The sequence below is a fragment of the Salvelinus namaycush genome, chromosome 10 (genome assembly GCF_016432855.1).
Source record: "Salvelinus namaycush isolate Seneca chromosome 10, SaNama_1.0, whole genome shotgun sequence".
Classification (NCBI taxonomy): Eukaryota; Metazoa; Chordata; class Actinopteri; order Salmoniformes; family Salmonidae; genus Salvelinus; species Salvelinus namaycush.
Window position 1 is genome coordinate 26,355,448 of NC_052316.1, and position 13,646 is coordinate 26,369,093.

The following is a 13,646-nucleotide window of genomic DNA, read 5'->3' on the forward strand; positions in this document are numbered from 1 at the left end:
TGAAAACCTAACACTGTAAGATCATATTTTATAACTTAGCTAGTCATGTTTGCTATAGAACAAGCTTTGAAATGATGCCCTCCTGTTCCCACGAGTGTAAAGGGTTAATGAGCTGCAGGATTCATCTGCCTGATGAAAAAGATCTTTGTTCCCCTCTATCCCCTCATCATCCCGACTCCCCCACTAACCCCTCCCTCCCTCCCTCCCTCCCTCCCTCCCTCCCTCCCTCCCTCCCTCCCTCCCTCCCTCCCTCCCTCCTGCTCATAGTTTAATCAGACACTCTGAAGAGTTATTTTCTTTCCTCCTCTCCCTAGAGGGATGGATGGATGTACTCCACCTGTTTTCCTCTTAACAGCTGAACACACTTCCTCTGTCCTTCTCTCTCTCCTTCTCTCTCTCTCTTTCTCTGTCTCTGCCTATCTCCACCTGTTGTGGTTTCTTGGTCTGTCTTCGTACCCCAGCGGGCCTCCATGCTTCCAACACACTAATTACATACACTGACCCCCCAGGCCCCCCCTCTCTTTCTTTGTCTCTACCTCCCCTCTTTATCCCCCCATCTCCTCTTCCACTCTATTAAGTCTGCAGATATTTCCACAACTATGCTCAGTGTTTTGGGCTTGGATAGGCTGAGCTTGGCTGAGCTGGGTTGTCAAGCTTTTGGGTGTGTACTGTTGGCCTATGCTTCCTGGAGTATTGTGCAGTATTTTGTGGTGAGTACTGGGTATTTCCCTGCCTCTCTCTGACAGCCTCTCTGTTAGAATGGTGAGAGGGAGTGTAAAAGAGAGGAGGGATGGAAGAAGAGAGGTGTGCCTCCAGACCGCAGGCTTGACATTCAAACCACAAACACGTTGTCTGGGAGGTGGATATAGTGGTGAAGTCACAGAGAGAGCAAGAAGAGAGGGAGGAGATAAGAGCCAACTTTCCTAGGGAATATAAACTGACCAGGCAGTTTGTACAGTATTCACACAGACAGCGACACACACATCAACACACACCCCAGGGATCCTGTTTTTATAATTGAGGGTTAGTAAACAACAATATTACAGACATTCTGTTGTGGTGTGGAATGATGGTAGGACATCTCTTTATCTCTCTCTATTTCCTAGTTGTGTTTTATATCTGTCCCAGAGTGATTAAGTGAGTCAGTGAGTCAGAGAAAGCAGTCTCTCTTCTTGAGTAGAATTCTTCTGTAAGAAACCACTAAACTGTGGCTTCATGTCTTCTCAGTCATTCATGGAGTTTAGAAAAAATCTTTAGTGTTTTTTTTTATAGTAGTTTTTCTCAGGGCAGAAACACAATAGTCTTCTGATGGATGAGTGTTAGTGAGACATTCCTCAGTCTGTGGTAAGAACATTTCTCTCATGCAGTTCTACTGGCTGTAGTGTGAGTAAGACCAGGACTGGAACTACAGCCAGTAGCTCTGCAAGACCAGGACTGGAACTACAGCCAGTAGCTCTATAGGACCAGGACTGGAACAACAGCCAGTAGCTCTATAGGACCAGGACTGGAACAACAGCCAGTAGCTCTATAGGACCAGGACTGGAACAACAGCCAGTAGCTCTATAGGACCAGGACTGGAACAACAGCCAGTAGCTCTATAGGACCAGGACTGGAACAACAGTTAGTAGCTCTATACCTTTTCCCTCCTTCACCTTACCCTCCGCCCCGAACTATAAACATCCCTGAGAGAAAGAGAAAGAGTATGGGAGAGAGGGATGGGAGGGTACCTTCCTCTCCTTGCTTGAAGACAACAATGATGAGCAACAATGATGATGAGCTTGTCTTCCAGGAAGAGCCAGTCAACCTACTCCATACCTTCCGCTGGGAATTGTACAGCCTTATGGGGAGGAGGGGGGTTTGACTGGGCTATTGTTAGGTCAGCTAATTAGGACTTGGTGAGAGTGGAACTTGGTGAGAGTAGAATTAGAAAACAAACCCGATTAGAATTAGAAAACAAGCCAGATTTTGATAAACTCCCATATCTACTGGGTGAAATACCACAGTGTGCCATCACAGCAGCAAGATTTGTGACCTGTTGCCACAAGAAAAGGTCAACCAGTGAAGAACAAACACCATTGTAAATATAACCCATAGTTATGCTTATTTACTTTCCCTTTTGTACTTTAACCATTTGTACATCGTTACAACACTGTATATATACATAATATGACATTTGTAATGTCTTTATTCTTTTGGAACTTCTGTGAGTGTAATGTTTACTGTTAATTTTTTATTGTTTATTTCACTTTTGTATATTATCTACCTCACTTGCTTTGGTAATGTTAACATATGTTTCCCATGCCAATAAAGCCCCTTGAATTGAATTGAATTGAGTGGAGAGGTGAGAGAGGGGGTGAGGAAGGGAGTGAGGGAGACCTTGCCGGAGACTGCCCCACCCAGTCTCTGGCCATATGAAGCAGGAAGTACAGGTCTGAGTCTGAGGGGAGATGAAGAAACACAGGAAGTCCAAAGGTCCAGGCCTGAACTCACTTTGGGTGTGTGTGATTGAGAATGGCCTTGGCCGTTTGCATTCCTGTTTTGGTTGTGCTTTGGTGTAAAATATAACCCAGCTAAGCTGACTGAATCAGAGGGCACATCCGCTTGTCTGCTGTTTATTCTAATGGGGGGAGAGAGTTCACTCTGAACGGGTGTTGAACATGGACAGGAGTGTGTGTGCGTTTCTGTTGGGTTTAGTCAGTGGTCATGGGGTTTTTTACAGCTGAAGGGGGAACATTTATCAGAACCACAGTCTGGTCTATGTGATCTGAACAGGAATAATACACACTCAGTCTTACATACAGTACATTTATAGGTGTTTGTAACATGGAGTGAGAGGGGAGGTGAAGAGGAGAGAAGAGGGGAGAGGAGAGGAGAGGAGAGGAGAGGAGAGGAGAGGAGAGGAGAGGAGAGGAGAGGAGAGGAGAGGAGAGGAGAGGAGAGGAGAGGAGAGGAGAGGAGAGGAGAGGAGAGGAGAGGAGAGGAGATGGGAGGAGATGGGAGGAGAAGAGAAGAGAGGGAAGGAAGGAAGGAGAAGGTAAGAGATGAGAGTAGAGGAGAGGAGAACACAGTCCCTGTCATCTGTCATACTACTTCCTAAAGACACTCATCTCAGTAATATCCCACAATATAGTTCACACTTATTCACTTTTACAAAGGAATTTCTCCTGATGGTATACAGATCTACATATCGGCTTCAGATGTTTACTATAAATCTGTCTGTGTAAGATCAAACACCTACTGCTCAATGTCTTTCTGTGGTCATGCATTAAAATAATAATCCTTTTTTCTCTCTCTTTCTCCCTCTTTCCATCCCTCCATCAGTTTTATCTCCAGTCCAGGTTCACCTGGCGAGGTGCCCGTTTGCTCCGCCCCCTCCTCCAGTTCACGCTGCTGATGATGGCATTCTACACCGGCCTATCACGCGTCTCCGACCACAAGCACCACCCCACAGACGTACTGGCCGGCTTTGTACAGGGCGCCCTGGTGGCCTACTGCATAGTGAGTACACACACACACACACACTGAGTGTACAAACATTAAGAACACCTTCCTAATATTGAGTTGCAACCCTCCCCCCTTTTGCCCGCAGAACAGCCTTAATTTGTCAGGGCATGGACTTTACAAGGTGTCGAAAGCGTTTCACAGGGATGCTGGCCCATGTTGACTCCAATGCTTCCCACAGTGTCAAGTTGGCTAGATGTCCTTTGGCTGGTGGACCATTCTTGATACACACGAGAAACTATTGAGAGTTAAAAACCAAGCAGTATTGCAGTTCTATATATATTTATACAGTGCCTTCGGAAAGTGTTCAGACCTCTTGACTTTTTCCACATTTTGTTACGTTACAGCCTTATTCTAAAATTGATTAATTCAATAAAAATCATCATCAATCTACACACAATACCACATAATGACAAAACGAAAACAGGTTTTTAGATGGTTTTGCTAATTTATTAAAAATAAAAAACAGAAATACCTTATTTACATAAACATTCAGACCCTTTGCTATGAGACTCGATATTGAGCTCAGGTGCATCATCCTTGAGATGTTTCTACAACTTGATTGGAGTCCAACTGTAGTAAATTCAATTGATTGGACATGATTTGGAAAGGCACACACCTGTCTATATAAAATCCCACAGTTGACAGTGCATGTCAGAGTAAAAACAAAACCATGAGTTCAAAGGAATTGTCCGTAGAGCTCCGAGACAGGATTGTGTTGAGGCACAGATCTGTGGAAGGGTACCAAAACATTTCTGCAGCATTGAAGGTCCCCAAGAACACAGTGGCCTCTATCATTCTTAAATGGAAGAAGTTTGGAACCACCAAGACTCTTCCTAGAGCTGGCCATCTGGCCAAACTGAGCAATTGGGAGTGAATGGCTTTGGTCAGGGAGGTGACCAAGAACCCAATGTTCTGTCTGACAGAGCTCCAGAGTTCCTCTGTGGAGAAGGGAGAACTTTCCAGAAGGACAACCATCTCTGCAGCACTCAACCAATGGAAGCCACTCCTCAGTAAAAGGCACATGACGGCCCGCTTGGAGTTTGCCAAAAGGCACATAGACTCTCAGACCATGAGAAACAAGATTCTCTGGTCTGATGAAACCAAGATTGAATTATTTGGCCTGAATGGCAAGCGTCACGTCTGGAGGAAACCTGGCACCATCCCTGTGAAGCATGGTGGAGGAAGCATCATGCTGTGTGGGTGTTTTTCAGTGGCAGGGACTGGGAGACTAGTCAGGATCGAGGCAAAGATGAACAGAACAAAGTACAGAGAGATTCTTGATGAAAACCTGCTCCAGAGCGCTCAGGACCTCAGACTGGGGCTAAGGTTCATCTTCCAACAGGACAACAACCCTAAGCACACAGCCAAGACAACGCAGGAGTGGCTTCGGGATAAGTCTCTGAATATTCTTGAGTGGCCCAGGGAGAGCCCGGATTTGAACCCAATCGAACATCTCTGGAGAGACCTGAAAATAGCTGTGCAGCAACGCTCCCCTTCCAACTTGACAGAGCTAGAGAGGATCTTCAGAGAAGAATGGGAGAAACTCCCCAAAATACAGGTGTGCCAAGCTTGTAGCGTCATACCCAAGAAGACTCACAACTGTAATTGCTGCCAAAGGTGCTTCAACAAAGTACTAAGTGAAGGGTCTGAATCCTTATGTAAATGTGATATTTCAGTTTTTATTTTTAATAAATTAGCAAACATTTCTAAAACTTTGTAGTTATAAGGTATTGTGTGTAGCTTGCTGAGGGGAAAAAAACAATTTCATAAATTTTTAAATAAGGCTGTAACTTAAGAAAATGCGACTCACCACCTGGATTCGGTCTTACGTAGCAAAATTAGAAATTTTGTTTTTTACATTGGATAAAAATAGAGACTCAGAGCTACAAAATGGTATATCATACACTGCATTTTTGAGTAACAATGGGAAAGTAATTCTGTTTTGAAAGTTGATAAACTTGTAAACTCACTTTTGAGATAATGGCCTTTGAATGTTTTGGTATCTAGTGAAGAGCTCTTTTTTGTCTGCACCCATTCAGCATCGTTCACACCTTCTTAAGCTTTAGCCCCACCCACCTCGTTTTGGCTCTCGGAGCGTTCAGAGCGCACACTTGACGCTCTGGTGGATGATTTGTTTACCTCTGGATTACATGAAAACAGCCTTACCAGCTCTGCCGGCAACAATTTCATTACACTTTTTTGCTGACGTTTACTGACACCAGCCATATTCAACGGGTGTTGTACACTTTATCTTAATACAATGAACCTAGCTAGGTAAACAACGTATAAGATCACACATGTAACGTTAGCTAACGAGCCAGCCAGCTAACGTTAGCTAGTTAAACAACAATGAACATAGTGTCAAATCATGTCATTACTACCCTGTATGAATCTGCTGGGAGCTAACCAACCAGGTTCAATGTTAGCTAGCTAACATTAGGCTCTAACTAGCAAAGAAAACGGTTCTGGGATACGAATAATAACGTCATACACGTAACGTTAGCTAGGGAGCCAGCCAGCTAACGTTAGCTAGCTAGCTAACAGTACACTTTAGCTTGAAATAAATCCACTTTCTGTCAAAATGAGAAACGTGTAAGATCTGAAAATGTAGCTAGCTATCTTACCTGTATACATCAACATGCATGATGGATGAGTCTCCCTGTCATGGATGCCATGCCACGGTTGGCCTTAGTTTGAAGATGTAATCTGTAGACAGGTGTTTTCTCCATCTATTTAGCTATCATACTCTAATTCCACTGATTTCAAAACTCGATCCTCCAGAAAGTGAAGATCAACACTTATGCAGCTCACTACATGATAATAATCCAAATAACTTCACAGATCTTCATTGTAAAGGGTTTAAACACTGTTTCCCATGATTGTTCAATGAACCATAAACAATTAATGAACATGCACCTGTGGAACGGTCGTTAAGACACTAACAGCTTACAGACGGTAGGCAATTAAGGTCACAGTTATGAAAACTTAGGACACTAAAGAGGCCTTTCTACTGACTCTGAAAACACCAAAAGAAAGATGCCCAGGGTCCCTGCTCTTCTGCGTGAACGTGCCTTAGGCATGCTGCAAGGAGGCATGAGGACTACAGATGTGGCCAGGGCAATAAATTGCAACATCCGTACTGTGAGACGCCTAAGAAGAAGCAACAGGGAGACAGGACAGACAGCTGATCGTTCTCGCAGTGGCAGACCACGTGTAACAACACCTGCACAGGATCAGTACATCCGAACATCACACCTGCGGGACAGGTACAGGATGGCAACAACAACTGCCCGAGTTACACCAGGAACGCACAATCCCTCCATCAGTGCTCAGACTGTCCGCAATAGGCTGAGAGAGGCTGGACTGTTGTAAGGCAGGTCCTCACCAGACATCACCGGCAACAACGTCACCGATGGGCACAAACACACCGTTGCTGGATCAGACACGACTGGCAAAAAGTGCTCTTCACTGACGAGTCGAAGTTTTGTCTCACCTTGGGTGATGGTCGGATTCGCGTTTATCGTCGATGGATTGAGCGTTACACCGTGGCCTGTACTCTGGAGTGGGATCGATTTGGAGGTGGAGGGTCCATCATGGTCTGGGGCGGTGTGTCACAGCATCATCGGACTGAGCTTGTTGTCATTGCAGGCAATCTCAACGCTGTGCGTTACAGGGAAGACACCCTCCTCCCTCATGTGGTACCCTTCCTGCAGGCTCATCCTGACATGACTCTCCAGCATGACAATGCCACCAGCCATACTGCTCGTTCTGTGCATGATTTCCTGCAAGACAGGAATGTCAGTGTTCTGCCATGGCCAGTGAAGAGCCCGGATCTCAATCCCATTGAGCATGTTTAGGACCTGTTGGATCGGAGGGTGAGGGCTAGGGCCATTCCCCCCAGAAATGTCCGGGAACTTGCAGGTGCCTTGGTGGAAGAGTGGGGTAAAACCTCACAGCAAGAACTGGCAAATATGGTGCAGTCCATGAGGAGGAGATGCACTGCAGTACTTAGTGCAGCTGGTGGCCACACCAGATACCGACTGTTACTTTTGATTTTGACCCCCCATTTGTTCAGGGACACATTATTCCATTTATGTTAGTCACATATCTGTGGAACCTGTTCAGTTCATGTCTCAGTTGTTAAACCTTGTTATGTTCATACAAATATTTACACATGTTAAGTTTGCTGAAAATAAACGCAGTTGACATTGAGAGGGCGTTTATTTTTTTGCTGAGTTTATATGGATGAGCAATGACAGAGCGGCATAGGCAAGATGCAATAGATGGTATAAAATGCAGTATATACGTATGAGATGGGTAATGCAAGATATGTAAACATTATTAAAGTGCCATTATTAAAGTGACTAGTGATCCATTTATTAAAGTGGCCAATGATTTCAAGTCTGTATGTAGGCAGCAGCCTCTCTGTGCTGGTGATGGCTGTTTAACAGTCTGATGGCCTTGAGATAGAAGCTGTTTTTCAGTCTCTCTGTCCCAGCTTTGATGCACCTGTACTGACCTCGCCTTCTGGATGATAGTGGGGTGAACAGGCAGTGGCTCGGGTGGTTGTTCCCCAATGGTGGAACAAACTCCCTCACGACGCCAGGTCAGCGGAGTCAATCACCACCTTCCGGAGACACCTGAAACCCCACCTCTTTAAGGAATACCTAGGATAGGATAAAGTAATCCTTCTAACCCCCCCCTCCCCCTTAAAAGAGTTAGATGCACTATTGTAAAGTGGTTGTTCCACTGGATATCATAAGGTGAATGCACCAACTTGTAAGTCGCTCTGGATAAGAGCGTCTGCTAAATGACTTAAATGTAAATGTAAATGTTGTTGTCCTTGATAATCTTTTTGGCCTTCCTGTGACATCGGGTGCTGTAGGTGTCCTGGAGGGCAGGTAGTTTGTGTGGGGCGCTGTGTTCTCTGTACACCAGTAGCCACAGGTCGAGCCGTGCCTGTTAGGTTTAGGCACGCTCACCTACTTCCTGCCATATCACGATGTAATGTCCTGTCTGACTCAGTGTATTCATGAGTCACATGGTGTGACAGAGGACTCTAAACATGACTGGTAGTGTTATTAAAAACTGTAGTATGATGGCAATCTCTGTAGGGAAAGTACATACCTGTCCCAGGCTGTACTCAGTGATGGATCTGATGAAGGGAGGACTTCCCTGAGACAGTATCCCCCCTTTAAATGTTCCACTGGCATGTTTCCAGTAGGTCCACATTAAGGAGCGCACAGTCCTCCCTCCCCTGGTGTATGTTGCTGAGTCTGCATATCTTACACAATATGCTGGGAGGTGGTGTGTTTGTGTGCGTGCGTGCGTGCTTGTGTGTGTGTGTGCACAGGAAGCCTCGTGCTGTGATGAGGCCTCAGCAAGCCAGGGGTTAGAGGTCAGAGGTGGTCAGCAGGTGGACAAGGCCTGCTGTGATTGGATGCCTATGTCCTTGTGAGAACAGCGGTTTGGAATGCTGCCCACATCTTTAACTGTAGTGGTCAGAAATACTGTTCGATAGCATTCACCACTCTGCTCACAACACTGCTACACACACACTACATATATGAATTCACATTTGTATGCATGAACTCACTCACGCACGCATACAGACACACACAGACACACACAGGGACTGTTGTTCTAGTGAAGTATCTTTATGTTTTATTGAGCTGACTGGGTCTCCCTATAATGATGTCATGACTCAGTCAAAGGTCATTAGTAAAGGTTGTTAAAGGTCATGCTCTGACAGCAAGCTGTCTGGAATCTGTCCCATGACCTCTATATCTGTCCCCATCAGCTCAGCCTGTTTGGATGCGTGGGAGAAGGAGAGAAGGAAGGGGGAGACAAGGAGGGGGAAAGAGGGAGAGGAGAGAGGGGAAGAATAAGAGAGAGAATGAGAGGGTGGAAGAGACTATGCTGTTGCTAAGAGCCTTTTCCATAGGCCCACTTCCTGCCCGCTTTCCTGTTTGGCCAATGATGTCATCAGGAGTCCCATATCTCTTCCTTCCCTCTCGGGAGAGTCAGGAGTAGGAAGAGGGTGGAGTGAGGGGGAGGGAGCAGAGGACTGAAGAGAGAGGAGATAGCGATGACCTCAGGATGAGGCTGGCATTCGGTTTTTCTTCCTCCCTCTGCCTCTCAAGTCCCACGCTAGGGTACAGTGAGCTCATTACATGAGGGGGAGACAGGGGGAGACAGTGGGAGGAAGAGGTTGGAAAGAGGGCTGAGGAAAGGGGTGAGTAAAGGAGACCCATCTTAAGCCTGGCTCCCTTTGTTCTAGTCCTAATAATGATGATGATAGTGATGATGATGTAGGGTTGTGTTCACTGTGAGCCATAGTCAGTAATTTCCTCTGGTCAAATTACTCACTCTAGCTGCTTATTATGTGTAGGTATAGTACTTTAACATTTCTTTCTCCCCCATCCAGGTGTTCTATGTATCTGACCTGTTCAAACCGCAGGAGAAGCCTGCCTCGCCCCCTCCCTCCCCCATCAAGAAGGAGCTCCTCCCCCCTGCTGACATCATCGAGCGGAACAACCACCACAACATGGTGTGAGACAGGCCCCTTCCCCTGACCGAGGAGCCTATCACAGCGCTTCTCAACGCCCATTGGACAGTAGAATGTAGCGACCAGAGAGACTATGGTCGCATCTCAAATCACACTCCGCTCCTTATATAGTGCACTACTTATCACACCCGCTGGTGCAAAGTAGTGCACTACTTAGGGAGTAGTGCTTTATTTGAGTCCTGCCCTGCAGAAACCACTATCCAGACTCTTTACTACTATTGTTATTACTACTATTCTGATTTTAGCCCAAGTTAGAGCAAAAAGAAAATAATCAAAAGCTAAAAGACAAGAAGTTACAGACAGACAGACAGACAGACAGACAGACAGACAGACAGACAGACAGACAGACAGACAGACAGACAGACAGACAGACAGCAGTGCAGAGCCGTTGAAACGAACACATTGTATCCACACAAAGGGGGGGAAAAAATAATAAATTAATAAATGAAGGAGAAAAAGACAGACATATTAGCTGTCTCTGTCTGAGGCCTTGACATAGGATAACAACTTCCTTAGTAATAGGAACTATATTACTGCAATATTACTAGCACATGACACATCTAGTATATGAGTAACAATATAGAATAGAATAACTTACAGCACTATAATCCAGTTCACTGTCGATTATCACCACTCACCACCGGATGGACCAGCTATAAGAATGCTTGTTGATGCTTACGTAGAAGGTTGAAGTTAACCTGTAACTAGTTAACTTGTCCAATGCCAGCTACTGACTACTACAACAGAAGGAAGCAGACACATTTAAGGACTCTTGGAATATTAGTCCAAATGAGGACAAAAAAAGATCCTTATAAAAATTGAATGAAATCCACCTCTAGCTTCTAAGTCCAGGTATAGAAGTTTAGAATAGTCTAGTTGTCAGCTCAACAAGCCTCTTATAACTGTCCCTTTGAGTAGCCTAACCTGAGATGATGCTTTCTGAAAGAGGGGGGTGAGATGAAAAAGGGTTTCATGAACGATGGAGGGTAAAGGAGGGATATTAGTTTGGGGGAGGTGGGGAAGAATGGAGGGAGGGGGAGGTAAATACCTCTCAGCCACCTGCCACTCGGTGTGGGGGTGTGGCAGTGCCACGCTGCCATCTGATTAGCTGCATAGGTGGAGGTGTGGTCTGTTGCCATGGACGTAGGGTTGATTGACAGCTAAGCTGTCACGTTATTATGGGATAGGGGCTCTTTCCGCTGGCAGGGAGGGGCTCTGGCCCACCCAATCACTCATTGGCAGTATGTGTGTGTCCTGTGTGTCACTGTGTGTGTGTGTGTGTGTCCACTCTGTGTGTTTTGTGTGTGTGTGTGATGTGTGAGGGTTTGCATGTCTTGTGTATTTGTGAGTGTGATTGTGTCTGTGTCTGTGTGTGTTTTAATTCATCCTCCTGGTAGTGTGTGTAGTATGAACCCCCCTCACACACCATTGTCTGTGCCAAGAGTGTGTACCACTATGTTTGCGTGTGTTTGTGTACGTGTGTGTTAGAGAGGGCCAGGGGTGGAGGGCTGAGACCCTGTCTGGAGAATATTATTAAACTATGGATTGAATCTTTTTATTTTCTGCTATGATGGATCTTTAACATGTTCATTGCTAGTCCAGTAATGTAATTAACTAACCTATCCCCATCAGCCATTTTATTTTACAGTTCAGTTTACTTAGGGGAAATCTCAAGTAGCCCACTATTGCCTATAGCAGGGTTTCCCAAACTCGGTCCTGGGGCCCCCCCTGGGTGCACGTTCTGGTTTTAGCTCTAGCACTACACAGCTGATTCAAATAACCAACTCATCATCTAGCTCTGATTTATTTGAATCAGCTGTGTAGTGCTAGGGCAAAAAACAGAATGTGCACCCAGGTCAGAGTTTGGGAAACCCTGCCCTGTAGAATGCTCTTCTTGCTAAAATAAGTGCACTAGATACGGAATAGGGTGCCATTTTGGACAGAGCCTAAGACATCTTCTCAACATCACCACTTTCTAATCACGTTTAGTCCGTCCTATCATTTAAGAAAACACTTTTCTTTTCATTTTATAAATATATAAATAATGTATAGTTCACTAAAATTAACTGTGTAAGATATAATTTCTTATGTTTAGCTATTGTCCACTATGAAACCACAACCTGTGTTATCTACCAAGTGCTGCTTAAAAGCATTGATTGACAGATTTTTGTATTTAGTTAACTAAAATATTGTAGATTTGTGATAGTATGTTTTCAATACATGTTGAAAACAAACACACCTACAAGTTTATTAAAATTCACTATCAGTATTTTTGTATTGTCTCGTTTTGTATAAAATAAATATTAGCAAAAAAAATGTCCTGCTAAATGTACTTAGCTCTACTACATGTGGTTTTAAATAAAAAGCCCATTATGAACACAACTGTGTGAAGTCTTGTCTTGACTGTATGATTTTACAGTATATTGATGATCTGTAGTGTTAGTTTCATGTCTCAACTGGGTCTCAGGGTCTCAGGGTAATAGGGTAACACAGTGTTGTTCATAACAACTCCATAACACTGTCTAAAGAGCATCTTTAAGTGTCATAACACGTTTCAAAACTTGACCAGAATGTTATAAAAGCTTAGGTCAACTGGAACAACTTAAAAAGTATATTTGCCTGTCATGACCTATATATTTCTTAACATTATGACATAGTGTGGTAAGATATTGACAACACTGTTATGGATGTGTCATGATTGAACAACACTTTAAGTGACGTGTTACCGAAAGTAGTTCAGTATTCCACGCACATCTAACTTGGCACAGGAGCTGGACTCAAGTGAAGAACCTCCCATTTTCAAAGATAGTGTTTATACTTTTCTTGAAAGGAAAAATTCTTAGTACAGACACCACCATCAGTTTCACTCAGACACAGACACACTGGCAAACAAGCTTCAAGTACTGTAATTGTAAGTATTTAGGTCATATGGATGTTTAGGTCATACGGGTGTAACTTGCACTCACACATACACAGTGAACTCGACAGGGCTCAGAGGAGTTGACATCACACTTTGGCAGAGCAGAGCATGTGTGTTTGAGAAGACGGCAGCATGTGTGACTGAGTCAGAAACAGGCGATGTCATTTTCTCTGCAGTAAAGTCTGTTTTCAGCTGAGGAGAGAGTTCTCTGAAGACAACAGAAAATAACTAAATAGATGTGGTATTAGAACCCAGGTTCTGAGATGAAAGTGTGGTGTTAGAACCCAGGTTCTGAGATGAAAGTGTGGTGTTAGAACCTAGGTTCTGAGAGGACAGTGTGGTGTTAGAACCCAGGTTCTGAGAGGAGAGTGTGGTGTTAGAACCCAGGTTCTGAGAGGACAGTGTGGTGTTAGAACCCAGATTCTGAGAGGGCAGTGTGGTGTTAGAACCCAGGTTCTGAGAGGAGAGTGTGGTGTTAGAACCCAGATTCTGAGAGGACAGTGTGGTGTTAGAACCCAGGTTCTGAGATGAAAGTGTGGTGTTAGAACCCAGGTTCTGAGAGGACAGTGTGGTGTTAGAACCCAGGTTCTGAGAGGACAGTGTGGTGTTAGAACCCAGGTTCTGAGAGGACAGTGTGGTGTTAGAACCCAGGTT

At 44.7% G+C, this 13,646-nt stretch overlaps 1 protein-coding gene across 2 annotated transcripts in view; it reads left to right on the top strand.

The window, feature by feature from the left end:
• LOC120054902 (phospholipid phosphatase 3-like) overlaps window positions 1-11,865 on the top strand; it is a 34,301-nt gene extending 22,436 nt beyond the window's left edge. For both annotated transcript variants that reach the window (XM_039002627.1, XM_039002626.1), the window contains exons 6-7: window positions 3,322-3,498; window positions 9,932-11,865. In XM_039002627.1, the coding sequence (XP_038858555.1) occupies window positions 3,322-3,498; window positions 9,932-10,060 (306 nt within the window). In that variant the 3' untranslated portion in view covers window positions 10,061-11,865. The remainder of the gene's footprint in view (window positions 1-3,321; window positions 3,499-9,931) is intronic.
• Window positions 11,866-13,646: the final 1,781 nt, after the last annotated feature.